Below are 26,847 nucleotides of genomic sequence, written 5' to 3'. Positions count from 1 at the left end.
TATCTGGTCTTGTTTTCTGCTATTAGATAGCAAACATTTGCATGATTGCTGTATGATACATGCACTTGGACACTTTCCAATGTTCCTGGACTGTGGCAAAATGTGGCAAAAACAGGCCCATTATCATAGAAGCATACAAACAGGAAGCATTCTTTTCTGAATACTTGCCTTCACTGGTGGCTACATGGATCCACAGTGTTTTAGCTGCATGGTACAACACAAAAGCAAAATCTTGTCCTGGACATGGATAGACATGGCAGGAGTGGCTACATTTTAAAAGGCCCATATCCTACCAAGTTCCTCCTCCAAAAGTGACTTTTACCAATGAATGATGTCAGAAAGACTAGGTTGTTTATATAATTGATAATAACCTGTCCAGTAACGATGCACCAGAACATAGCTACAGCTGGAAGGTTTTAAGTGAGTTTGTATCCTACTGTTCATAAAGAGAGATTCAGACCTGCCTCTTGCTCCCTCCTCAAACGTCTCCTATTGGCTAGCTGTCATTAGACCAGAATCTACCAATATCAAATTAATAGGGAAAGTTGGCCAGTGGGAGTAGTTAAGTATGGCTAAAAGCTGTGGGCACAATTTATGATTCTCTCTCTATTGCTGTGCATGTGTGTTTATCTTTGCTGCACTACTTTCATTATTGTTATTCTCAACAACCTCTGAGCCATACTCTTTACATTGTAAGCCTATTTGGCAGCGCCCTCCTCCCAGCATTTTACAAATAAAGATTAATAACAACAATACCTCATATCCTTTCCTCATATCTCACCCCCATCAGTCACTATGAATAAAAGTGCTTGTTGAGAACTAAGATAAAGGTGCCAGGGAACTCAACCCCTTAGTTTTGTTTCTTAGGGAGAAAAAAAGCAGAGCTCAAGACTACCTCACATCCTCTGGCTTTTTCTATCATTTCTTTGAGTGATATCTTCTATTTTTGCTATAGTAAGTAGAGTAGTTTTATTTTTTGGCATCCAACATGGTTATACCAGTAATATAGGAGCTGATGTTATTCAGCTGATGAATGAGGACTGTGGCTTACAGGAAGGGATGGAACAAACCTCCTAAATAGGAATGGTCGGAAATGCCTATTTCCAATTCCACAGAAATCCCGATTTTTCTATATTTTTGGAAAAACAGAAAAATCTTGTGATCGGGCTACAATTACAATTTTGCAGAAAAATTTGATCTGACTTCTTTACCGTGTTGCGGTAAGACAGATTTCCGCGGAATTAATGCCTTTACTCATTTGCAACAAGTACTGGGAATTTTCGAATGCTCAGTAAGTGAGATCTGCCCTTAAAAAGGGCTGTTTGAACTTGCAAACATCGGGATAGGTTTTGTAACGATCGGTGTCAGCACGCTGAGAGAATCTGATTATTGGTGATCTGCAGTATCACCAAGAATACAGATATATACCTGATTATTGATGATCTGCAGAATCACCAATAATAGAGATATATTGCTAACCTCTGGACACCTATATAGTGTGAGTGTTTGGTGCAACAGTAATAACTTTGAGTGAGGACCACCCGAGGAGCAGGTGGTCCTTGGCAGTATGAGAAATACCTCCCTTTGGAAGTGCAGAGATCTTGCAGCAGCCTGAGACATCCAAGAGGCGGAGTCCCAGGCTGAATAGCAAGAAGACCCGATGGCAAGTGACCCCTGGAAGATGGGCGTCACAGGCAGGTCTGAGAACTAAGACAAATGATAATACAGTTCCCTAGTCTTGGGTGCGAGGTCCGTGGTCTCAGCACCCTGGAACTAGTCTGGAGTATAACACAAATGATAATACAGTTCCCTAATCTTGGGTGCGAGGTCCGTGGTCTCAGCACCCTGGAACTAGTCTGGAGTATAACACAAATGATAATACAATTCCCTAGTCTGAGTGTGAGGTCCTTGGTCTCTACACCCTGGAACTAGTCTGAATAATAATACAATGATGAACAAAAGTTATCTGGCTCAGTGTGAATTCTCAGGTCCTCCTGGTTCAAACACACTGTAGGATCTGACTATGGTCTAAATGCTTCCACGTAAGTGTTCGCAATGGCAGTCAACCAGCAACTGGCAAGCAAGCTATATATATAGTTGCAGGACTCTGCCGCCCCGCCCGAGCCACTCAGCCAATCAGGAGTCCAGCAGGAATCAGCTGATCGTCCTGATCAGCTGATCCATCTCCTGCTGGCATAAAGGTCCTGACTTCTGGCTCGAGTGCGTAGTTCTCCATCCAGGTGCACTAACAGACTCAGCCACACCAGACGCACGCTGCTGCGTGCAAACCGCCGCGTTGGACGCGGAAACAGCCGCCTTGCTGCCAGTACATGCGGCGGTTTTTCCGTGATCTATCATATTATCAGACGCATGCTGCTGCGTACAAACCGCCGCGCTGGACGCGGAGCCAGCCGCCTTGCTATCAGTACACGCGGCAGCTTTTCCGCGTTTTCTCACAGGTTTACTCTAGTTCTACTACATGTATCAGAGCACAGTGGAGAACTCAGTGACCAGCATTCACCTTAAACATCAGTTTTGAATAGATGGTCTATTCTTGGTCTGAAGTGGTAGAGGCTTTGTGACACCGAGCTGGATACTGGATTGATTATACACTAAAGCAGTTTACAGGGATTTTCCTCAACACCAGCTAAGCTGTCAGTCATTGCTCTGAATCACAATATGGTTTAATGGACTAAGCTGTGACTGACAGCACCGTGTCAGTGAGCTCCTGCAGGCTTTACTCTTCCAGTTTGTTTAATAGACTAATGTCACAAGATGATGCAGCATTCTATTAAGATCATAGCCTTCCCCTTGTCATGTGTATCAGGCTGTGTTGCTTGGCAAACAATACTTTGCAATAATATCTCAGCTCTTCATTCTTCTGTTCTTCTGCCTTTTGACACAGGGGTCTCCAGGTGCAGCAGGAATAAAGGGAGAGTCAGGTGACCCAGGACCCCAGGTAACTCATTTACTTTCTCTCCTAGGGTAGAGGATCTTACTGTGAACATGTGTCTTACTTCTGTCTCACGCTCTCTCTCTCTCTCTCTCTTTTACTGTATTTAATACCCTTATACTTTCATATTTCTATGTTTTACTTTACAGGGTCCTAGAGGAATTCAGGGTCCAATCGGTTCAATGGGAAAAGCTGGGAAGAGGGTAAGTAAGCAGCTTTTTTCCTTGCCTATTAACATCAGCAACAATTCAGTCAGGAAAATGAAGAATTGGGACTTTTGTATTTGCTTGAATAGCTGCATGTAGATCTGACAGCACAAGAATGCAGAGAGCTAATGCTTTAGAAAGTGAATTACTTATTCATTTCCTTTATTTATATAGCATGGGCGTATATCCAGTACCTCACAGACTCCATAGACATATCAGTTCATATCTAAGTTATGCCTTAATATACACATATACTGTTTAACATTTTCAATGGATTGGGTTTTAGATTCAATAAAGACACTGCATCTAACAACACTCTTTTAAAAATGAGAGCTGTAGAGTATTGTACTACATAAGCCATCAGTTAAAACAGGAAGTTTTCAATCTGAATGATACCATTTATTGGCAAACCTAAAAGGAGTAAGCTTTCGGCCAATAAGCCTTTTTCAGACTCCCTTATTCCACTAGAATATGGAAATGTTAGCACAGCTAATATACATTTGAACATCAGATTTTTTTGCAAACATAAATAAGTGTCATTAAGATGCAATAATTAAAATAGGACGTCAAAATAGTTCTTGAAATGATGTTTGCTTATCTCTAAAGTGAGGTATTTATGACAAATAGACAAGAACCCTTACTTAATCCTTACATGCCTAGGACTAAGCCTCGTAGACACATACGAAGCAAGGCACCAGTTGGGAATCAGAACCCAATCCCTCGGGTGACATGACTGGGCAGAGATTGTACAGACACATCACTAGCCTGTAGGCTAGTGATGTGTTCTGTTGCTATGCGGGAGGGTGGAGGGCCAACGGAGTGGTACGAATGCAACATCACGTGGGAGACGGGTAAGTGGAGAGAATAATGCTCTCGGCCTAAGCGATCCACCAGACAGGGGGGTCAGGGGCTGCTTTACATATGCTAGGTTCTCTGCAGAGGTGGCCAGTATTATTTACCTAGGGCTTCAGTTAATTTAGAAACAGAGTTGATACAATACTCATTATTCTATGCTGAAAAGAAATGTGCTAATTAAATTCAGTCATCGTCATACAAGCATAATCAATCTCTGTCCCTGATCAGTGGTGCGAGGCAAAACTGTCCCAGGATGCTCAGCATATTGCACACATCTAGGTAGGTATAAGGAATATAGGTAGGTAGAGATGGGCCTCTTGTTTTTGACAAGGGCTAGATGGATCTGCAAGAACAGAAGTATTTGTGCCACTCTCCTGCAGAGCTCCCTCCATGTCATGGATCAGGTCTTTTGAGAGGATAGCATGAGCCAGAGGTGTATTTACACTAACTTTCCCAGCAATTGTTTGGCCTATGAAAGGGTGTGTATACATAGCTTTAAGATCTAAAAGTTTTAGCACGAAATCAGAGGATAATCTTGTCTTTAAAGCACCTCTAGTGTGAGAGGGACATGGAGGCTGCCATATTTATTTTCTTTTAAAAATACCAGTTGTGAAAGCTTGCACGAGAGAGGACCCTCATACTCTACACCTTCAGTAATGGGGGTGCATGCTTGTCGAGCAGTTCAGCTGCCCAACTGCTGGCCGCAAGCACATTCGGTTGCAATTACATGCAGCCGAATAGAAGTATTCGTGTGTCAGGTTTGACATGCAGCACTGTTAGTCAGCCTTTGATGCTCTCAGATGCAACTACATTTGAGGGTTGTTTATCATCTGTACCGTGCACTAGCAAGCGCAAGACCGCTGGATGGAAGCCGCTGAGAGGCGGTGAATTCACTGCCTTCACCTGCTCGTGGGAAAGAGACCTAAGTACTACTGATGGTCATGCAACTAATTTTGGCTTGCATGCAGAGTTCATGCACTTTATTTGCAGCTTGAAACTGGACCAATCAACAACAATAGGAAGTTAATATAATTGGTCAATTTTCAAGTTGCATGCAAATGCATGAAATCTGCATGCAAGCCAAAATTATTTTCTCCTTACTAACTACTTGTAGTAACTATCTTTTCAGGTATAAAGTGATTAATGCAAACAATACATCAGATTAAAAAATCACAGTTTTATTTATGATGTTATGTATTCTGAATGAGTATAGCTTTCTCGGTTGACTGCATATGACTTGTTGATATTGTTATCACTGTTGCTTTGGGTTGCTATACGCAAAATATAACTACTACTGCTTATGCTTCATGATAATAATAATAATGATACCTAGGGAAAGTTAGTGTTATCAGATCTGAGACGCTGGGCATTGCAATGCAATTAATCAATTTACACATTAGATTTGAAGTGACATTTTTCAAGACTAATAATGTTTCTGTCAGAAGTATACCTTGTAAATAAACCTAACGTGTTTCAAAAGCTTACACTTTACATCTGTCATAACTCCAATTTTAATTTCTACGCCTGGATAACTACCCTGTTTCAGTATTTCAGGCCTGGATTTTGAATCCTAACACAGTAAAATAAATAAAGAAATAAACAGTACTGTAGCGTAGACGCTTTAATCTTCTTTCAGCATCTTACATTTTCGTAATTATAGTCCATTATACAAGCATTTTCTCTGTTCTTCCTCTACTGGGAATCAATGGGCTTCTGGTAAAGGAATTAGTAATACTATGCTTTGCAAGGCATATAGTTTTTGCTGTCTATTATACTGTGATCTGTATGTTTATTTTAGGGACGTCCTGGAACCGATGGAGCCCGTGGAATGCCTGGAGAGCCTGGATCAAAGGTATGTGTTCACTGTTCCCTATTACTGTATATAGTTATAGAAACATACAAACTTTAGGGTTTATAGACAAACAAAAACACATGCACACATGATTAAAAAACATCAGGCCAATCTATAAAAATGACACATTTGTAACTAGTGGTCACTCTTCTGACCAGAACCTGCATGCAGACAACAGCAGGGGGAGTCAACTCACCCTTGTCGCTGCCTCAGGCCACTGCACTCACATTCATTTGAAAAGGGTGCCTGGAAAAAAGGGCTATGACAGGCTGCTGGATATAGCTGAGATTTTTTTGGGCTATAAAAGGGCACTGGATATAGCCGAGAGTTTTTTTTCAGCTATAAAAGGGTGCTGGATATAGTCGAGATTTTTTGGGGGCTAAAAAAGAGCACTGGATATAGCCGAGAGTTTGTTTCAGCTATAAAAGGGTGCTGGATATAGCAGTGATTTTGGGAGCTATAAAAAAGGGCTGGATAGAACTGAGATTTTTTTTTGGATATAAAAGGGCACCTGATATAGCCAAGATTTTTATTTCTTTGGTTATAAAGTGGCGCCAGATTTACAGTAGCCGAAAAAAGTGATATAGCTAAGAAAATCCGTGATTAAAATGAGGCTTGAGGCTTGATTGCCTCAGGTGTGCGGTTTGGAGAAAGAGGGTTACTTACCTATAACTTTGCAGTCCTCTATGCATTCAAAACCGGAAGGAGGAAGTGCACATAGTGAGTCTTGCAACGCGTAGTTTGGAACGCATAGAGGACCGTGGACTTATGGGTAAGTAACCCCATCTCTCCTAGCCGCACACCTGAGGCAATCAAGCCTCATTTTAATCACAGATTTGAGTAGCTCAGTACTCGTGAGCTCTTGACTAGTGATTACTATGACCTAACCTCTCCCTACTCACACAGAACCCTCCCCTGGAGGTGCCTAACACTAAGACCCCCGTGGTGGTGCCTAACCCTAAGACCCCCTTGTGGTGCTGAACCATAAGTCCCCCACTATGGGGCCTAACCCTAAGATCCCCTGGTGGTGCCTAACCCTAAGACCCCATAGTGGTGCCAATTCTTTGCCGCATTTCATATCAAACATATATGTTATTTTAAACTGATGTAACCAAATTAACTGATATAAATGAATTTAGTCACTTGCTGATATAACCAATCTTGTAGATGCATTTATATAGCTGAAAAAAATTCTCTGTTACATTCAGCACCCTTTTATAGATGAAAAAAAATGTTGGTTATATCCAGCGCCTGTTTATGGCCGAAACTAACATCTTGGCTATATCCATCACCCTTTAATAGCCAAAAAAAATTTGGCTATATCCAGCGCCCTTTTCACCACCTTATAGCCAAGATTTGCTGCAAATGACATTCAAGTCTATGCAGGCGCCTTTTTTACACAGGTGGCTCAGGAACCCTTTTCAACTGGCACCCTGCATTCCACATTCCAGCTTTCCGATACTTCCTCCTTCAAATCTAGAAAGAGGAAGTATTGTAGTGATGTAAAACAAGACGTGGAGCGAGCCAGCCAGAGGTAGTGATAAGGGTGAGTTAACACTCCCTTCTGCTGTCAGCATGCAAGTTCTGGTAGAAAGAAGTCAGAACACAGTTCCAATTTTGAAGAAACTGAACAAGTGAACCCTTCTTGTGTAACAAATAGCAAGTCTTAAAGAGCATGCTTACTATAAGCTCTGTGCCCTACTGATAGAACTGGACCTGGACTGTATTCCTGTTTCCGCTGAGAGTGGCACTTTCAGAAGCCTGGTTTGAAGGTCTTGGATAATTCCCACAGCTGTTACTCATGATGGAAAATGCACTGTCCAGTCACCTCCTCTGCTATTTTCTTTTTTATGCTTCATTAACAGCTGTCCAGAATTTAAAAGTCCTATAAAGAGAATGTGTACTGAAACACATGAATGCAGTGTTATTTTATTTATAATGTGCTCTAACAAACGATTAAGGGCCCATTCTCACTCAGAATCCCAATGTTGTGTAAGGGATTTTACCACGATTATCTTGGTAAAATCACTGTACACTTAGCAATTTTTTTGCAGTTAGCGCTTTTATGGCATGCTAATTGCGATTGCTCCTCAATCGTGGGAAAACGCTGCATGCACCCTGTTTGAGATTGGCGCTAAATCACGAATCACCCATGATCGGCGACAATGGCGGCAGTGAGGTCACTGCCTTATAGTTACTATTGCGCTAGCACTTTAAGAATTGCTAGCGATTCGGCAATTAGCGGTAAATGTCCACTAATCGCCCAAGTGAGAATGGGCTATAACTACTGAGGAAGAAAGATGATTTGTACCATTTAGCTGTAGCAGGGAAATGAAAAAAGGTGTAAATGTTGCTTTGCTTCTATTTTATAGGGTGACAGAGGTTTTGATGGCCTTCCAGGTCTTCCTGGCGAGAAGGGACACAGGGTAAGTCTATCCTTTAAATAAAAAAATAAATAACATAACTTATGTGTAAGGTAATGTTTTCCTTTTCTTAGGTTTTTCTTTATTCCAGTGTTGCCCCAGCAGAGGGTGCTGTGTACTTTGTTCTTTAACAGCAGATTATCACATTAGATATTTTAAATGCTAGAGTAAAATTGAGGTTAAATAAATTAGAAAGCTATTCCAGCATTTTTCAGAATACTTTTTACAAATACCCTTAGAATTTACTGTTACTATTATTGTACCTGAAGTAATGGATGTATTTTTGTCTGAGCACATATGGACATACTTTAATGTGCAGATAAATGTATATATTTAATGCTATGTAACATACTTGACAGTCACAGTACAAACAATAATCGTGTAATTTCTGCAGAGATCATTTGTTTTGCTGAAAAAAAAAATATCTATAGCATATATGTTAGCATTACAAAAGTCATTTTGTCAATTATTGTTACTGAATTTGCATTCAGCTATGATTTTCCAAACATGGAAGATTATTCAAAATATGTTGAGTAGCAAACATGATAGCATACACTGTTTGGTACAAAATACATCCAGAATTTCTGTTTCTGATATTTAGAGCTGGGCATCTGTACACACACCCAGTTACCAATCTCTGTTCAGGTGCCCAATCAGATCACCTGTATGACATTGCATGACTGGCATTTCTGCCTTTTCAAGTCAAGGTAAAAAGAGTGCCACTGCTATATGTAATGTTTTTCTTACAGGCAGAGAGTTACATAGTTATTTGGGTTAAAAAGACTTACGCCCATCGAGTTCAACCAGTTAAAATAACTATTAAGAAGCACAAAAAAAAGATTTAGATACTCACCTCTGGATCCCATAGAGCCTTACCGGTCCTCTCTCTGTGCCCTCCTTTCAGCGCTTGGCCCCGGTAGAGTTCTTCTACCAGCTTAGTTGAATACATTTTCCCAGGGTACTTCCAAAGACAAGCGGATCAATACTGCACACATGCGAGTCAGGGCTTATGCTTCCGCAGTACAGATCCACACATCTTTGGAAATACTTTGGGACGTGAATACTTTTTAAGACTGTTGAGAAGTCCCGAAGATGCAGAACTTCACCAGGGACAGCAAAGTAATGAGGGCATGGAGAGAGAACCAGGAGGGCTTGATGGGATCCAGACCCTTCCCTCTGCATCGGTGAATATCTAATGCTTTTTATGGTGCCAAATTAAGATTTGCTTATCACCTATTTTGTCACCTCTTGTGGATGCACTTCACGCTGCTCTTCATCTTCCTGAGACTTCTGCCTTAACAGTTATATCAGCTACTTGTTTGATTAAAGGAACCCTGAACCGTGGCTAAAAAATGAAACCGAAACTTACCTCCAGCCCCCTGTAGCCCACGAGGTCCCCCGGCATCCTCGTCCTCCCTTTCCTGATCCAGCTGGTGGCTCCAGTATTCTGGCGACTTCAGGTGAAGTCATGCGTGCCTGCCTCCAGCACGCACCCTGCGCATCATTTCGCTGGTCGCCATAAGAGTCCTGCCCATGTGCGGTTCTCTACAGACTGAATCGCCCACAAGCAGGACTCTTACTGCGACCAGCATGGTGATGGGTGACTGAACCTAGTAACCTGGATTACCGAAGCTGGACCAGGAAAGGGAAGAAAAGGGTCCTCGCAGGGCTACGGGGGGCTGGAAGAAGCCACAGGTAAGTCCCAATTTCATTTATTAGCCTCTGCTCAGGGTCCCTTTAAAAGGTTTTGTAACGAGAATTGAGTCTTTCTCTTATGTTCTCTATAATTTTTATTCACTTCAATTGTGACAATTAATTACTGTAATCTTTACTGTAATGTCAAAGATCTGCTTAATACAACCAAAAAGAAAAATGTTCTTTTGCTTACAAAACCCGTCAAACCAGCAAGGGAATGAAACCTTCATTTAAAACATTGTTTTGTTCCCAAATAAAAATAAAAATTGATTTTAAAGGGACTCCGAGCAGTGCAGAAACTATGGAAAGATGCATATCATTTCAAAGCTCTCTTTCTCCTCTTTCCAATGATAAATAAATCGTCGCCCTACGCCTTTTAGTTTTCACTATTTTCGCGATTGAAATTGCAGCGGCCGTGATTTCAATCACGAAAATAGAGAAAACTAAAAGGCGTAGGACGACGATTTAGGTGTCGCCAGAAAGAGGAGAAAGGGAGCTTTAAAATGATATCCATCTTTCCATAGTTACTTGTATTACACAGGACGACACTTTCCCCAGTGTCAGCAGCTCCATTCAGCAGAATGGAGCTGCTGACTTTAGTAAAGTCGCCCTGTGTAATACAATGTAACTATGGAAAGATGGGTATCATTTTAAAGCTCTCTTTCTTCTCTTTCTGGCGACACCTAAATTGTTGCCCTACGCCTTTCAGTTTTCTCTATTTTCGCGATTGAAATCACGGCCGCGGCAATTTCAATCGAAAATGGCGAAAACTAAAAGGCGTAGGGCGACGATTTATATATCATTGGAAAGAGGAGAAAGAGAGCTTTAAAATGATATGCATCTTTCCATAGTTTCTGCACTGCTCGGAGTCCCTTTAAGGATGAAACAATAAACAGATTAAAAATAAACTATACATTTTCTTTAACATCAATTTCCAGAGGAGTGATCTCTGTTTAGGCCATGAAATTAGTAAAGCAACAAGAAACAAAACTAATTATGTAAATGTGAGCTAATTATGTAAATTTCTATGAATACTCTGTTTCATTTAAAGTGGACATGAATTTATATCAATAAAGTAAAACTAACACTACATAATAGGAGCAGCAGGAATATGCTATATGCAGTCCTACTTACCACTCCCAGGGTTCTGTATTTTAAAATCTCCCTGATGACAGGGGAAGTTGGAAGCTTTGGTAATGTTGGCCCTGCCTTCTTCACCACATGACTATTCTGTGGTCTTTTTATTGGAGGGGTGGGTGGACTTATCTATACTTTTTCTACATAAAGGAGCGCTTTATTACACAATCTCCGGGAAGAGGTAAGTAAGGTTGCATATAATTGGCCTCAATTCATAAAGCATTACTGCATGCGCAATTCATAAAGGCTGTTACTGCATGAAAAACTGAAATTACAGAGCAGTGAGGAAAATTACAGACTTGGCGGTAGTTACCTCCAACACATGTCAGTAAATTGTCAGCAAATGTCAATTCATAAGGCCTTCAACAAGCGGTAAGCCAGACGATAATTACCGACACCTCTGATGAGGTCTTAACAAGTTACCGACGCCTCTGGTGAGGTCTTAACAATGCAAAGTGCAGGGAGCCAAAATTCTGTGCAGGGAGCCGAAGTCTCTGTGTGGCTGTGTAGGGAGCTGTCTGTGTGAGTCATCTGTGCAGGGAGCCGTCTGTGTGAGTGATCTGTGCAGGGAGCCGTCTGTGTGAGTCATCTGTGCAGGGAGCCGTCTGTGTGAGTGATCTGTGCTGGGAGCCATAATTACAGTTTAGAGAAAGAGAGATATCGCTACACTTCTGCTGTACCGCTCAGTGGGCTGCTGTAATTTACCGAACTTCAAAGACAGCTGTGAAAATCTTTACGAATTAGCACACAAAGGTCTAAAATACCGAATGCGGTATTTTCCCTCCCAGATTTTTTTATCGCACCGCTTTTATGAATCGAGGCTAATGTGATCTTACTGTTAATCTACATTCACATGCTGGATAAATGCCCCCATAAATATTTCATAATTACATAGTAAGTTTGGTTGAAAAAAGACATCTGTTCATCTAGTCCAACCAGAAAAAAAATTACAATTAATAAAAACCCACCATCCTGAACCTGCATGTATCCCAGTTGATCCAGGAGATGGTGAAAAATCTTCCAAGACCTGGGCCACATAGACTTAAAAGGGAAACATTCCTTCCCGACTCCAGATGGCAGTCAGATAAATCCCTGGATCAACTCTCCTGAGGATTACCTAAGAATGATAGCCGTGGATGCCTTTCAGTGCATTTACTGTTATCACCTCTCAGCTGAACAGGTCATTATATTCTATGGAGAAGGCGGGGTTGAGCAGGAAGAAATTCTCTGCAGCTTGCAAGGCTAAGCATAGTACATGGGATGGTTATAGTTAGTGATAGGAGCAAAAGGATAAAGTGAGACATTTGATCAATTTTTTTTCTCCTAGGAGATATTTTTTTAACGTATCAGTTAAATGTCTTTTAAGCCGCCATTAAGCAAAAAAATACCCTGAAAGTATTTTTTCACCTGCTATTTGGTATTTTGCAGAATGCTAAAAAGTTATTTTAAACAGAAAATGAAAAATGATCTCCTAGGAGAAAACTTGGGAGAAAAAGTGAATTGAATAAGGGCCATAGGGTGAGGGTAGGTTAAAGTTGGGCTAGGAGGCTAGGTGGGGTATCAGTGAAGAACAGAGTTGGATCACCCACAAGACAATCCTAGGCAGTTGCCTAGGACCTGGAGAGAGTCTAGTGGCCTGGTGGATGCTAGCCTCAGCAAATCTTACTAAAACAAAAGCCAGATGACCATCAGCAGTGGACAAAAACTGTTATCTTGCCAAGGTCCCCATTTCATCTTAACCCATTTCTGGTGTAGGAGAGGTCAGGAGGGGGGGTCACAGAAAATCAAGATTGTTTTTTCCCCTCAGTAAATGACACCAAGATGTTGAAGATATATATGAATACACATCCTAGCTCACCTCTTTCCAGCAACATTGCAGATATATACGAATACACATCCTAGGTCACCCCTTCCAACAAAGTCTGCTGCAGATATGCCCTGAGGGTAGTCAGATTGTGTCTGCATGCCCACTTTCTCTTACAGTTATGTAGCAGCCATTACATAAACAGATTGCAAAATATACTACCATTCAAAATACAAAGCAGCATTAGCAATGCCCATTCATTTCAGAAATAGTAAAGCCTGAGATTATTATCTCTTAGCAGACAGTGAACATTTTTATCCTTTAGATACATAGATGGGACTTGGCCGACCCTGTTGATAGAGCCTGCAGAACTTGTACTTATATCTGCTTACCCATGCAAGAGCGTAATCACATGTAATGATAGCACTGGCCAGCTTACAAGTTACCAACGTGTGTGCCAACAGCATGAATAACATAACAAATGGCCTGGCAAATGAGGAAGAATTTATGGATTGCCGGTGGGTTTAAGAATTCATGGGAATTATTTTAAATTATAATTATGATTTATGGTTCATGTAGTAAACTGACAAATACATTTATACGTGCTTTTCTGAAATTGTTAACTATTATGGATCATTTTCAGGGGTTTGTTGAATGATCAGCAATGTGCTTTTTATCAGGCTCTAGGGAAGAGGTGCCACATTTTTTCGACTTGTGAGCTACTTTAAAAAGTTAGCAAGTCAAAATGATCTACCCATGTACAATTTTAGGAGCACACTTGTACAGGTCCTTCTAAAAAAATTAGCATATTGTGATAAAGTTCATTATTTTCTGTAATGCACTGATAAACATTAGACTTTCATATATTTTAGATTCATTACACACAACTGAACTAGTTCAAGCCTTTTATTGTTTTAATATTGATGATTTTGGCATACAGCTCATGAAAACCCAACATCCCTATCTCAAAAAATTAGCATATTTCATCCAACCAATAAAAGAAAAGTAAAACAAAAAAAGTCAACCTTCAAATAATTATGTTCAGTTATGCACTCAATACTTGGTCGGGAATCTTTTTGCAGAAATGACTGCATCAATGCGGCGTGGCATGGAGGCAATCAGCCTGTGGCACTGCTCAGGTGTTATGGAGGCCCAGGATGCTCCGATAGCCGCCTTAAGCTAATCCAGAGTGTTGTGTCTTGTGTCTCTCAACTTTCTCTTCACAGTATCCCACAGATTATCTATGGGGTTCAGGTCAGGAGAGTTGGCAGGCCAATTGAGCACAGTAATACCATGGTCAGTAAACCATTTACCAGTGGTTTTGGCACTGTGAGCAGGTGCCAGGTCGGGCTGAAAAATGAAATCTTCATCTCCATAAAGCTTTTCAGCAGATGGAAGCATGAAGTGCTCCAAAATCTCCTGATAGCTAGCTGCATTGACCCTGCCCTTGATAAAACACAGTGGACCAACACCAGCAGCTGACATGGCACCCCAGACCATCACTGACTGTGGGTACTTGACACTGGACTTCAGGCATTTTGGCATTTCCCTCTCCCCAGTCTTCCTCCAGACTCTGGCACCTTGATTTCCGAATGAAATGCAAAAGTAGCTTTCATCCGAAAAAAGTATTTTGGACCACTGAGCAACTGTCCAGTGCTGCTTCTCTGTAGCCCATGTCAGGTGCTTTTGCCGCTGTTTCTGGTTCAAAAGTGGCTTGACCTGGGGAATGCGGCACCTGTAGCCCATTTCCTGCACACACCTGTACACGGTGGCTTTGGATGTTTCTACTCTAGACTCAGTCCACTGCTTCCGCAGGTCCCCCAAGGTCTGGAATCGGTCCTTCTCCACAATCTTCCTCAGGGTCCGGTCACCTCTGCTCATTGTGCAGCGTTTTCTGCCACACTTTTTCCTTCCCACAGACTTCCCACTGAGGTGCCTTGATACAGCACTCTGGGAAAAGCCCATTCGTTCAGAAATTTCTTTCTGTGTCTTACCCTCTTGCTTGATGGTGTCAATGATGGCCTTCTGGACAGCAATCAGGGCGGCAGTCTTACGCATGATTGCGGTTTTGAGTAATGCACCAGGCTGGGAGTTTTTAAAAGCCTTAGGAATCTTTTGCAGGTGTTTAGAGTTAATTTGTTGATTCCGATGATTAGGTTAATAGTTTGTTTAGAGAACCTTTTCATGATATGCTAATTTTTTGAGATAGGAATTTTGGGTTTACATGAGCTGTATGCCCAAATCATCAATATTAAAACAATAAAAGGCTTGAACTACTTCAGTTGTGTGTAATGAATCTAAAATATATGAAAGTCTAATGTTTATCAGTACCTTACAGAAAATAATAAACTTTATCACAATATGCTAATTTTTTGAGAAGGACCTGTATATACAGATTTGAAAATGTAATGGGGTCGGGATCTACCATGATGCCCTTCGCGATCTACCAGTAGATCGTGATCTACCAAATGGGCACCCCTGCTCTAGAGAATGATTAACAGATTAAAGTAAAGAAGACACTTCCTTTTCTGTACCCCCTAGTACACACTGGGCATATTCTACAAGCACTTGCGGTATTATTAGTAGACTTCAGTACCCATATATTCTTAAATGAGTAGTATGCCTAAATACTAATAAATCAGCTTCCAGTAAAAATCATGCCTCTTCTACCTCAAAGTTACCAGTAGTTGGTCAGCTGGTCATGCACTCTACTCAGAGCCACAGCAATCAATACATGTAAGGCCCCTGGCACACTGTGCCGCACCGCGGTACTCTTCCCTACCACTTCCCCGCCCCATGGACCATGCAAGTCTATGGAGACTTGCCCAGTTTACCAGAAGTATCCAAAGTGCAGCAATGCCGACTTAAAGACTGCAGCGCTTTACTGCATAATCTGTGCCCAACGCATAGATTATGCAGTAATTCAAGCAATGGGTGATGCAGGCAGTGTGCAAGATGGGTGCAGGGTGCGAATAATGAAAAATTCGACTTTTGAGTGTAACAAAAAAAGTCTCTGTACCGTGTTAGCCAAACAAGGTAGAAAGAACAAAGTTTTGTAAAAGTAGTACCTTTTAATGGCTAACTAGTAAAGTTAAATGATGCAAGCTTTCTGGGATCTAGTCCCCTTCTTCAGGCATATTTCCAGATGTTAGCTAAAGTAAAATACTGATGCATGTAAATAGTAACCAAGAAGATGACAGTTGTGCTGGTTACCAAATTTTTTGTGAAAATTCCTTTAAAATTCTAATTTTGTAATATGTTCACAATTTTTTGCTTAAAAATGCATAATTCGCTCTTAACTTAAATGGCACAGTACAGAGCATGCTCTTGTATCACGCATGTACATCAGCACGGACATGTGATGTGGATCGTGATTGCCTGCCTGCCTGCCAAAGGGAAAGCAGAAGTAGAGCTCAAATTGTTTGTCTGCATCCAGCGTTTGAAACTGTTTTCATGGCTAACTTTCTTTTCAGTGAAGTCGATTTTTGGCAAATATTTGCGAGCAACACTGGAATTAAATAGTCTCAATATGCAAAAATGTCCATATTCACACTACTTATTACTCACATACAAAGCAAATGCATACTTTATATAGGTATTTTTTTTGGTAAGTTTTCTGGGGGAATTCACAACAGTTTTTTTCTTCAATAGGGTGACAGAGGTCCTCTAGGCCCACCTGGCCCACCCGGTGAGGATGGAGAAAGGGTAAGAAATTTGAACTTTAATGCAATTATCCTATCACCTTTATTTCCATGTCTGCACCAGGAACATTTGACCAATTTTTTATGTTTTTTTCATTGGTAACATCCATTTAGAATGTCAATAACACAATGGCACAACGCTTATTGAGATAATAGTTAATTCACAACGAAACAGGTACCTTATTAACAAGCTGACAAAAATACACACACTTCAAGTTATGAATAAAGGATTGCTTTGAATATTGGTATCCCACTCCCTAAATACGAAAGATTAAACAAGGCAGCACAGGCATAGATATGGCAGCTTACATCTTGGATGGAGGAAGCAGAGTTTGAGCAGTCATGGGACTACTGAGTCTCCCATGGATTTCATCATTTTGAAAATATATTCCACGTTTACAGTTCTGTAATGTAGGCATGCCTATAAAATACCTTAAAGCACAGCACCAGGGAGAAAAATATTATTGCTCTGGAAAAGAATACAATACATTTTAATTGCTGTAAAATCACCCCCTCCCCCACTGGCCCCCTCACCTTATGGAAACACCCATAGACTGGGTCTCATCTGCTAGAGTAATTTACTGCATAGGAAGAAGGAAAATCTCCCCAACAGTGGAAGAGATGGCAAAATATAACTCTTACTTACTTAAAAAAAAAATGTTTGGGGGTTGTTTGTATTTTTTTTATAAATGAGGTAGAGTTAGAATCCCCAGCAAGTTTTGATAGCTGGTATGAAGGCATGAAAAGCAGTGGAGGTCACACCAGGAAGTGAAGGAAAATCCCTTGTGAAACCACAGAGACATCAATAAAAATCCCCAAGCTATCCAAAACTAAAAACAATACCAAACAACACAAAAAAAACTAACTAGCTAGAATTCGCCTGACTTAAGTAGCAAATACATAAAAGATATGCTTTTTCAACAGTCTCTTTATCTTCATAAAGAGCATTTGCCGCAACACTAGCTAATGAGCCTGCATACCTTGGCTGTACGTTATGATCTGTTTTGTGCATATCCTGGATGACTGCTGCAAATAGGAGCTCATGAAAGGAAGCTGTAAATTTAAGTAAAGATGAAAAAATAAGCAGATCAGACATTTTCTTAAGGAAATGCTTTTCTAAAGTAGAACATTTTGAACCAAAAGAATTTCCTGCATTTCAAACATTTGCTTACCACTGTGTACTGGAGTATTCAGCTATTGAAAACTAACCTGCATGAGCAGATAATTGATATGAGAAGATAGACTTATCATTATGCTGCCATTTTCCACACCACTTTACAGAATCCAGTGAATAGTTCCTGTCTCGTGAAGGAGCTTGCAATCCTAATGCTATTTTTGGGAAAGCCAGTTCACTGACCAGTATGTTTTGGGATGTAGGAAGAAACCAGAGTAAACATAGGTAAACCACATAGACGTGTGGGAGAACACACAAATTGCATAAAAATAGTGCCCTGGCTGAGAATGAAACCCAGTAATTCAGTACCAAGTGGGTTACATTACATATACCTACAGAGTTGCAGTCAGGTCAGCTGAACAAGCATGTCTTCTTGAAAATAGAGATGGAAAAAGAAGTCATTACTAAATCAAAAATGTATACGGTATCAAGTGCATATCAGTTGGGTGCTGGGTGGGGCCACTAATATTATGCAGCACCCAGCACCCATTCTAACCTGAACACCCCGCTATAAGTGCCTAACCGTATCCACCCCACTCAATGCTTAACCATATCTCCCCCTGTAGGTGTCTAACCTTAACCCCCCCCCCTCCCACACACACACACACACCTACTGCCTAGCCCCTCCATAAGTGCCTAAATAGAAGACCCATACCCAAACTTTTCGCTTATTGGGTAGTTTAGCTTCCCATCCGCTGGCAGTTTAATGCACCTGAATGATAGTGATTGCCAGGTTGCTTAGATGGTTCTGTGCTCAGAAGTGACTTAATGTTGTGGCCTCCTCTACAATGCCCGTGCTGGATGCTAGAAAATGCCAAGCCTGTTGCACAGTAGTAGCTGACATGGTGAATTCACTTCTTTCTGCCTCAATTTGAGGAAGTCCTTAGACTAGCAGCACTGTGCAATGCAACATAGTCTGATGGGCTCACATTAGAGCCCTTCTTGCACCAGCCTAAATTATACTGGATAAAGGGAATTATAGAAAACAGATTTCCTAACAAGGTCAGGTACTTCTGGTAGCAGTATATAGAATTAAGGATGAGCCTCAGAATTCTGCGGAATTCCAATTTCCGAGTTTCCGATCAGTAATAGGCTTTCTGCAGCGAAAATCGGTGTGTGAAAATCGGAATTACAAGGAAATACCACATTACCGAGACTCTAAAATGTTAGGCCAATCACAAGACTTGGAGGCATTGGACCAATCAGAGTATCAGTATTGTACTGTGGAAATTGAATTACAGCAGAATATTTATTTATTTATTGTATTTATATAGCGCCAACATATTAAGCAGCACTGGACTTTAGTTAAGGTTACAGACAATATTTTGGGGTGACAGAGAGCAATAAGCCACACGGGAGTCAATTTTGGCTCAAAATTCCTAGATAGTGCAGGAGTAGTGGTGAGTATTGCCACATACATATAATAAAATCTAATAGACTGTATATTTTTATTAATAAGAAAGCTATAAGCTCAAAAATTCGAAGATCTATTGCTATTTCAGCATTGTAAGGAGGGGTGTAATTGCTTATTCCCTCCCACATACACACATACATCGTATTGCTACCAGCTGCGGGCTGAGTGCACGGTGAGTGGAGTGTAGCTGGCTCCTTAGACCCCAAACAATGCATAGGCCTAGGACGCACAAGTGTGCGATACTGACAGATATACTGCCAATGTGGTGGGAAATTTAGGGTACAACCACTCGTGACTGAGAAATGAGGTCAGAGAAGAGCCGATAATGTATCGCTATGACTCATGGTGAACCCTCAGTGGTCCCCTATGGCTTTCTCCCACACCACAAATAGGTTTAGGCTGTGAGAAGGTACATAGATAAGGGAGTGCATTACATATTTACAGTGCTAAACAGGAGGGGATTAGGCCCTAGTGAAAAGGTACATATTCGGGGGGGGGGGGGAGGGGGGTTTGGTCAGGCGAAGTTCATTCAGTGTTTAGGCCAATCAGAAGACTCAGAAGTATTAGGCCAATCAGCGAATGTAGAAGTTTGTCGCAGTTACCAATCGGAAATGCGAATACCGCATAATATTATACATCAAAAAAAGAGTGGTTTCCGCAAAAAACAAACAAACAAACAAAATAACTAACTTTATGACAAAAATAACAGAATAAAAAAAAACACTCTGTGGAAATCAGTAATTTATCAGATAAATTATCTGAAAACAGAAATCCGTCAGAATCAGGAATGGCATTTTCCACCACCCCTACACAGAATAAATATGAACATTGTTTATTGAGAGTATTGTTTAATTAAATAATTCTATTTTATTTCTCTACAGTTAAGCTTTAAATCGCACTGTCCTAAATCAGTGTAGATGACTAAATTAGTTAATCAAAATGGAGTAATATGTGAATATATCACAGTATCAAACAGCTAACATATATGCATAGAGCGAAGCTGGCATATATAAGCCATTGACAGCCTATTCAGCCATTGGTGTAATATTCATTGTCGTGAATAGACTACTTTTCTATCTACACAGATAAAGTCAGTGCATTAACATTCAATTCTCAGCTTCACTTCCTACAATTAGCCTTTTCTGGCCATTGCGGAAAAGGTTATACACCACTACATATATTTTACAATTTGACAGACACAGGCATTCAACGCTTGTCCAGCTTTTACGTGCTGTGTGTTTAAATAACAGTAGAAACAGCTTTTTCTTTTGTGTAACAGGGAGAAGATGGAGAGGTTGGACCCAGAGGGCTGCCCGGTGAACCTGTGAGTGACACATTAATCTGTTGTATACAGAACTCTCAGTTTATATCTGCACATTTCCTCAACAAACTCAGTGTAACACACAGCATTGCTTCTGATGGAGGGAATCAGTCACGGCTCTGCTGTAATCCTGCCATTGTCACACTTAAGAAGTCAATATATAGAGCAGTAATCCTTTGTGAAGCTCACTAGTCCATAACTCCATATCAACCAATCAGATTAGGTATTGGCTTGAAGAAAATAAACTATAACTCCTGATTGGTTTTTGAAGTCTCCCGTTCTTTTCACATCGTTACTTGTGTTCTTCTCTACAAGTTGGTTTTTTTTCTGTTTTTTTTTTCCCACTGAAATCAGTTATAGCTGCTTGGACTCAGCCTCTTGTATGGAGTGTCTGACTTTAGTACACTTTATTTTCTTCTCCAAGCTTGGAAAATGAGAGGTTTATTTTTGTATCATTTCTTGTTACAAGTGGTCATCTTCTTTTGTTATGAGATTTATTTTTATAGAGCTATTCACAAAAAAACTTGATAGCCAGGTTTAGATAAACTCTAACAATCACCGGAAATGTAGTTGCATGTGCAAAAAGTCTTGGATTTAGGCCCTCCAATATTGGGTAGCAGCATATTCTATGGTGCCTAGGGGGGCCTTGGCTGATGGTGTAATGGTTAAGGGCTCTGCCTCTGACACAGTTGACCAGGGTTTGAATCTCGGCTCTGCCTGTTCAGTAAGCCAGCACTAATTCAGTAGGAGACCTTTGGCAAGTCTCCCTTACACTGCTACTGCCAATAGAGCGCGCCCTAGTGGCTGCTGCTCCGCTCTGGCGCTTTGAGTCCGCAAGGAGAAAAGCGCAATATAAATGTTATTTGTCTTGTCTTGTCTTGTATAATTTCATAAAGAAAATCCTGCTTTCTATTATAGAAAGCCTTGGGTCCCAGCTGGATTTCAATACGTGGACACCAGTGGCACCTGCTGATTGTGATTTGTTGTTTCATAGACTTTTATTGTAGCTAACTAAGGTAGAAACTCTAGCTAGCTACAAACCCCTAATAGCAGATGCATATAGTTAGTACAAGTCTGCAGTGCTTTGCACCTGTTGTCCTATAACTGTGTATGCAATATTATTCCAAATTTACCCCGTTCCCCACATTCATCACATATACCTACATCTTTAGTAAATTCAGAGATACATTTGTACTCTTGTTTCCAGAGTATTGAGGGAAAAAAATAACTTTATATAAAAAAGTAGATTTTTTTTGCTTTTACTGATGATTTTAACGATTGAAAAGCTTTCTAATACACTTAACAAAATTCTTAAAAGCTTTTCTGAAAAATGAATCACAAGTAAATATTGATCCATTTTACACCTAGCATTTGTAGCAAAAAAAAGCCAAGAAATTATTTTTGGGGGAAGCAATGCTCCTCATATGCATAGCACCAACCCCGCTCAGTGACGTACTCCCTGATGGGCAGGAAGTACCTCACTGAGAATCCCTGGTGCACCATGACGGACCATGCTCCCATCGATTAAATATCTGCATCTTTTATTGACTCCAATGACTGCGTCGCCATGGAAGTCATACGGTAATGTTGCACACTTTGGGCCTGATTCACAAAGCGGTGCTAACAGTTAGCACCCTGGTGAAAAGCCCTTTATCACGCCTGAACTCAGTTTAGGCATGATAAGTTTAGGCATGATAAGTTTAGGTGTGATAAGTTTTTAGGCGTGATAAGTTTAAGCACTAACTGGGTTAGCACCGCAGTGCACAGCTGATCAAAAGTTTTGCGCTAGCAAAGTCTGGTGCACTTTTCATAGAGTTTAATGGTGCTGCTTTGCGTGCGGGACTTTGCTCGCGATCTAAACTTATCTAAACTTATCATGCCTAAACTTATCATGCCTAAACTTATCATGCCTAAACTGAGTTTAGGCATGGTAAAATGGTTATCACGCCTAAAGTCTTTAACTGGGTTATCACCGCTTTGTGAATCGAGCCCTTTGTGTTGGCTCGACAGTGATCCTGGAAGCTTCCAGGGCAATGTGATATGATAAGTGTGCAAGGCCCCATACACTTACAATGCCATTGCGTAAAACATGGTAACACACTGCACATTTGCAATGCAAGTGTAAATAGGAATCAAATACTTTTTCCACTCAAAATGAGAAGTTTGGAAAGGCCAGTAAATGGGTTCAAACAGCAAACAAGGCCTCCCCAAAATGACATTGATTCTTTTGATCTAAATGTAAATTACATATCTTGGGTGTCCCAGAATAATGACCATGTGTCAGGTACAATGTCAGTATACCAGAGGTTTAATGTATACCAGATATGGTACACTGACCATTATTAATACTTACCTGGGGACTCCTGCAGCTCCATGATCACTGTGGCTTCCCTCGCTGTCCTCTTCAGTCGTTGCTTTATGCACATGCGCGGCACGGCCGCACAAGCCTGCCACACTCCCATCCTTTGTGTTGTGTGCATGCACACTACAGTACAGTACGCAGGCGCAGAACGCTTCATGGGACAGGAGCCTGATGAGGGGTGTGTGCGTGGCCGAGCTGCGCAGGAGCATAAGGCCATGACTGCTCAGATTTCCGGGAGTTATATCGGCAGAACGGGGGACCCGAGGAGGGTGGCGAGAAAGGCCCGGGGCTCATGGGGATGGAGGAAGCCCCAGGTAAGTATAAATAAGAGCTACAAAACCATTTCTGGTTTCCTTTAACATCTCTTGAGAAGGCTATTCACCAAACATTAAGAGAATCGTTTTTGAAGTTTGTCTCAATGCAAAAAGTAAAAGTGTTAGTAGAGAAGTTTAAATAACTGTGACCTCCTGTGACATGAATGGTAATCTCTTCATATTGCCAATGCTAGTTTAGAATGAAAATAGTAGGATAGTACGATGCAAAGGATGCACCCTTCTTGGTAACAAGCTTAACTCGCTGGAATGAGTTAAAGAAAAAGCTTGCATGAACCATTTATTAGAGTACTACTACCGCGGGACTGAAATGCTAAAGTTTACTAATTCTGTTTGGCAAAGTTTTATTTTTTTCTATAGATATCCCTACATTAAACTCACAAAATTAATCCATTGAGAGCCATCTTTGGAAAAGTTTGACTGATTTAAATGTTCTTTTTTTCAGGGAGAACGAGGATTGTTGGGACCTAGGGGTGCTCCTGGTCCTCCAGGACAACATGTAAGTAAAGGGAATAAATAAAGTTATCACATTTGCTATTTAGTATCAGTTTTATCCTATGCATTTATTATAAGCAGCCTTAAATTAATTTGTAGGAGAGGTATTAATTAAATGATTACAATGTCACATTTATTGCCCTGATAATTAAGGCAAAGTTCAGTCCATCATTAAAGGTTCAGTCTTGGATGTAGTCCAGTGTGATAATAAACACAACTCTTTGAATAGAGTCCAAAATTTAGTGGCTGAACCAGTCATCTGAAAATCTTATGCCAACTTAATAAACTTATCCTGTGGGTTGATGGCATAGAGCCTCCAGAAGATAGCATTTAGCCTGACATAAGGCAGATAATCATCACTTTATTACACTGGATTTGCTAGTAGTGTAAGCAGTTTTACTTATGTCAATTAGTAGAGACATATTTATTCAGCTGTTTAGACTCATTTAAAGAGGAGCTGTCAGCGACACTATCTCAGGGGAAAAAAAACAAATATATAAGTACATAAATACTTGCTCTACTTACATAACATATGTATTGCACTGTCCACGTTATGATTCCTGTGAATTTTATAAAGGAAAAGTAGAGAATCCTATTCTAGACAGTTTCCATATTTTCTGTGGCTATTTTGAAGCCAGTCGTGATGTAATATCCGCCCTTAGTCTCCTCTGCCTAGTGGTCTACAGTGGGCCAAACATAATGCAAAGCGGGGAAACCACGTGAGGGCCACATTTATTGGTTCTAAGGGCCAGATTTGGCCTGCTGGTCAGAGTTTGACAGGTATGATATACGTAGTGTGCAGCTGCATTTTTTTACATTTAAAAATGCAGCGCCAAAACATTTATAATTTACAATAAACGTGCATTCAGAATTAAACAACTTTAATCTTGGGTGTAGTTGGGTTTTACATAGAGAAATAATAATTAATCTTACCCACACAGCACAACTAACTGAAAGTCAAGCACTATTTTACATTACATGGGCACATGTATTATTGTGTGTTATATTGAGTTATTTTAGGATTTTACGTGTAAGTCATAAATCAATGAAAGCAAATATAGCATTAGAGAGTCTAACATTGATTGACATTCAGTATATGACCATTTACTGTACCATCACAAATTTACATATGTTTTGTCCATTAGGGTGTTGCCGGTGTGGATGGGCCCCCAGGTCCCAAAGGTAACTTGGTAAGTAACCTAGTTTTGTGCTTCATATGTACAATGCACGCTGTTTAGATATATGTAGAGCTAAGGGGGTCTAAATATACAGCCAACACATCAAACGCAGTCATTGACACAATGAACCATATTATCATTTGGATACATGCAGATACACAATTTTCAGATCAGTAATGGTAGTTTTACTACAGAAAATCATACAGACAAATGGTATAGGTGACATAAGCACCCCTTCTGTGGTTTAACGTAATGCATTCATGTTGTTCATCTCAATATATTGGCTAAATGCTTTAAAGTTACATATGATGAACATTGATTAAGTTACAGTTCTTCAATCTATGCAGCCTTTTTACTCTTACTAATTATTTTTTCAGTTATTGTAGTTAGTAGCTACTATGTTTGAATCATGTTACATACATTTCAGTTTTACAGCAAATAAAATTCTCCACAGCTGTAGAACTGTAAATCCATTCAGTAGTTGACTTATGCAAGTTCTTGCCCAAATGCTTTAGACAGGGAATAAACAGTAGGCAGTAAAGATCTGACAGATCTGACTAGTTTTGGACTAGTCCACCTCCTCATGGGGGATTCTTAGGGTTTTATTTATTTATTTATTTTCAAAAGCACTTACTGAATGGCAGTTTCTCAGTCTGCCAAAATAGCATGCAATCAAGTTGGGAAGCTATCTGGCATCCTTATGGTGGCCATACATGGTACAATTTTTTCATACAATCTTACCATTTCTATGTAGTATAAGGGTAAATTAAATGAATATGCTGAAAGGATAATTTAGGCAGTTCCCTTATACTACATAGAATTGGTAAGATTGGATGAAAAAATTGGACCATGTATGGCCACCATTAGATAGACCCTTTCCATACACTGCTTTTGTAAAGAATAAAGGAAATCCTAAACATTCCCCATGAGGAGATGGACTAGTCCAAAACCTGCCAGATCTGTCAGATGTTTAGTACCTACTGTAAGTGATAGCAACATTTTGCTCTGAGAGCAATTGACTTCTTATAAATATGCATTTTAAATGTTTCACAATATTGATCCTTTCACATGTATGCTTAAATATTAAAATTTGCAGTTTTGAAATGGAAAAAGGTGCATACCCTATAGAATTAATATTCAGAAAGAGAGGTGGCAGAAAGAGCCACCAGGTTTTGGAGAAGAGGGGTTAAAAGCCCTCTACGAAACGTATTGAAAGTGCAGCAGAGCCTTCTTAAAGCACGAGTTAATCAACAATCTCATTTTAATCATAAAAGTAAAGCACTGCATCCTCAATCACAGTGGGCAAAGTCTTGTATGTTCCTTTACATCCTGTTAGTCAACGTTAGCACAGATACAGATTAAAAGTGACCCTGTAGTAAATGGATATGCAGGTTGCCATAGGTATTTATTTTTAAACTATGCCAAATACCTGGCTCTCCTGCTGATCCTTTAACTCTTATACTTTCATCCACTGACCCAGAACAAGTACGAAAAACAGATGTTCTGAATAAAGTCTGGCCATAATAACCCCATGCTTGCTTTACATGTGTAATTCACACACTACTGCATCCAAAAGGATTCGCATTAATTCCAGGTTGTTGGCATTCTTTAAAGGAAATATTTATGGCTGACTCTATATTCCTCTCACTACAGTGTCCCTTTAAACTCTTGAGTCAGCCCACTGTTCATAAATGAGCCTTCAAATGTACCCACATTCAGACACTCCTTTGCAAATAAAAGGTACAGGTGAGTTCTCCTCAAGAAGACAGTTATGCACACAGAGGCAGAGATAACTCTTTGAGCTTGAAGGTAGTGTAAGATTTGGAGGGAAAGTAGTTTCATATTTTTGAAAAGGCAAGACAGCAGCCTTCATAGAACAGAGAGAGAGAGCAGGCGTTGCCGGTTTATCCAGCAAAATTCGACTTAAGGGGATCTGGAAGAGTCT

General features: G+C 40.4%; 1 protein-coding gene across 8 annotated transcripts in view; it reads left to right on the top strand.

Annotated features, from left to right (window-relative positions):
* COL11A1 (collagen type XI alpha 1 chain) overlaps positions 1-26,847 on the top strand; it is a 782,075-nt gene that overhangs the window by 611,506 nt on the left and 143,722 nt on the right. For all 8 annotated transcript variants that reach the window (XM_068240020.1, XM_068240025.1, XM_068240017.1 and 5 more), the window contains 8 exons: positions 2,906-2,959; positions 3,103-3,156; positions 5,813-5,866; positions 8,239-8,292; positions 16,577-16,630; positions 20,494-20,538; positions 23,675-23,728; positions 24,870-24,914. In XM_068240020.1, coding sequence (XP_068096121.1) covers positions 2,906-2,959; positions 3,103-3,156; positions 5,813-5,866; positions 8,239-8,292; positions 16,577-16,630; positions 20,494-20,538; positions 23,675-23,728; positions 24,870-24,914 — 414 coding nt within the window. The remainder of the gene's footprint in view (positions 1-2,905; positions 2,960-3,102; positions 3,157-5,812; positions 5,867-8,238; positions 8,293-16,576; positions 16,631-20,493; positions 20,539-23,674; positions 23,729-24,869; positions 24,915-26,847) is intronic.

Source organism: Hyperolius riggenbachi, chromosome 6, assembly GCF_040937935.1.
Source record: "Hyperolius riggenbachi isolate aHypRig1 chromosome 6, aHypRig1.pri, whole genome shotgun sequence".
Lineage (NCBI taxonomy): Eukaryota > Metazoa > Chordata > Amphibia > Anura > Hyperoliidae > Hyperolius > Hyperolius riggenbachi.
The sequence above is the reverse complement of the archived record's forward strand: the minus strand, read 5'-3'. Positions and strand labels throughout refer to the sequence as shown.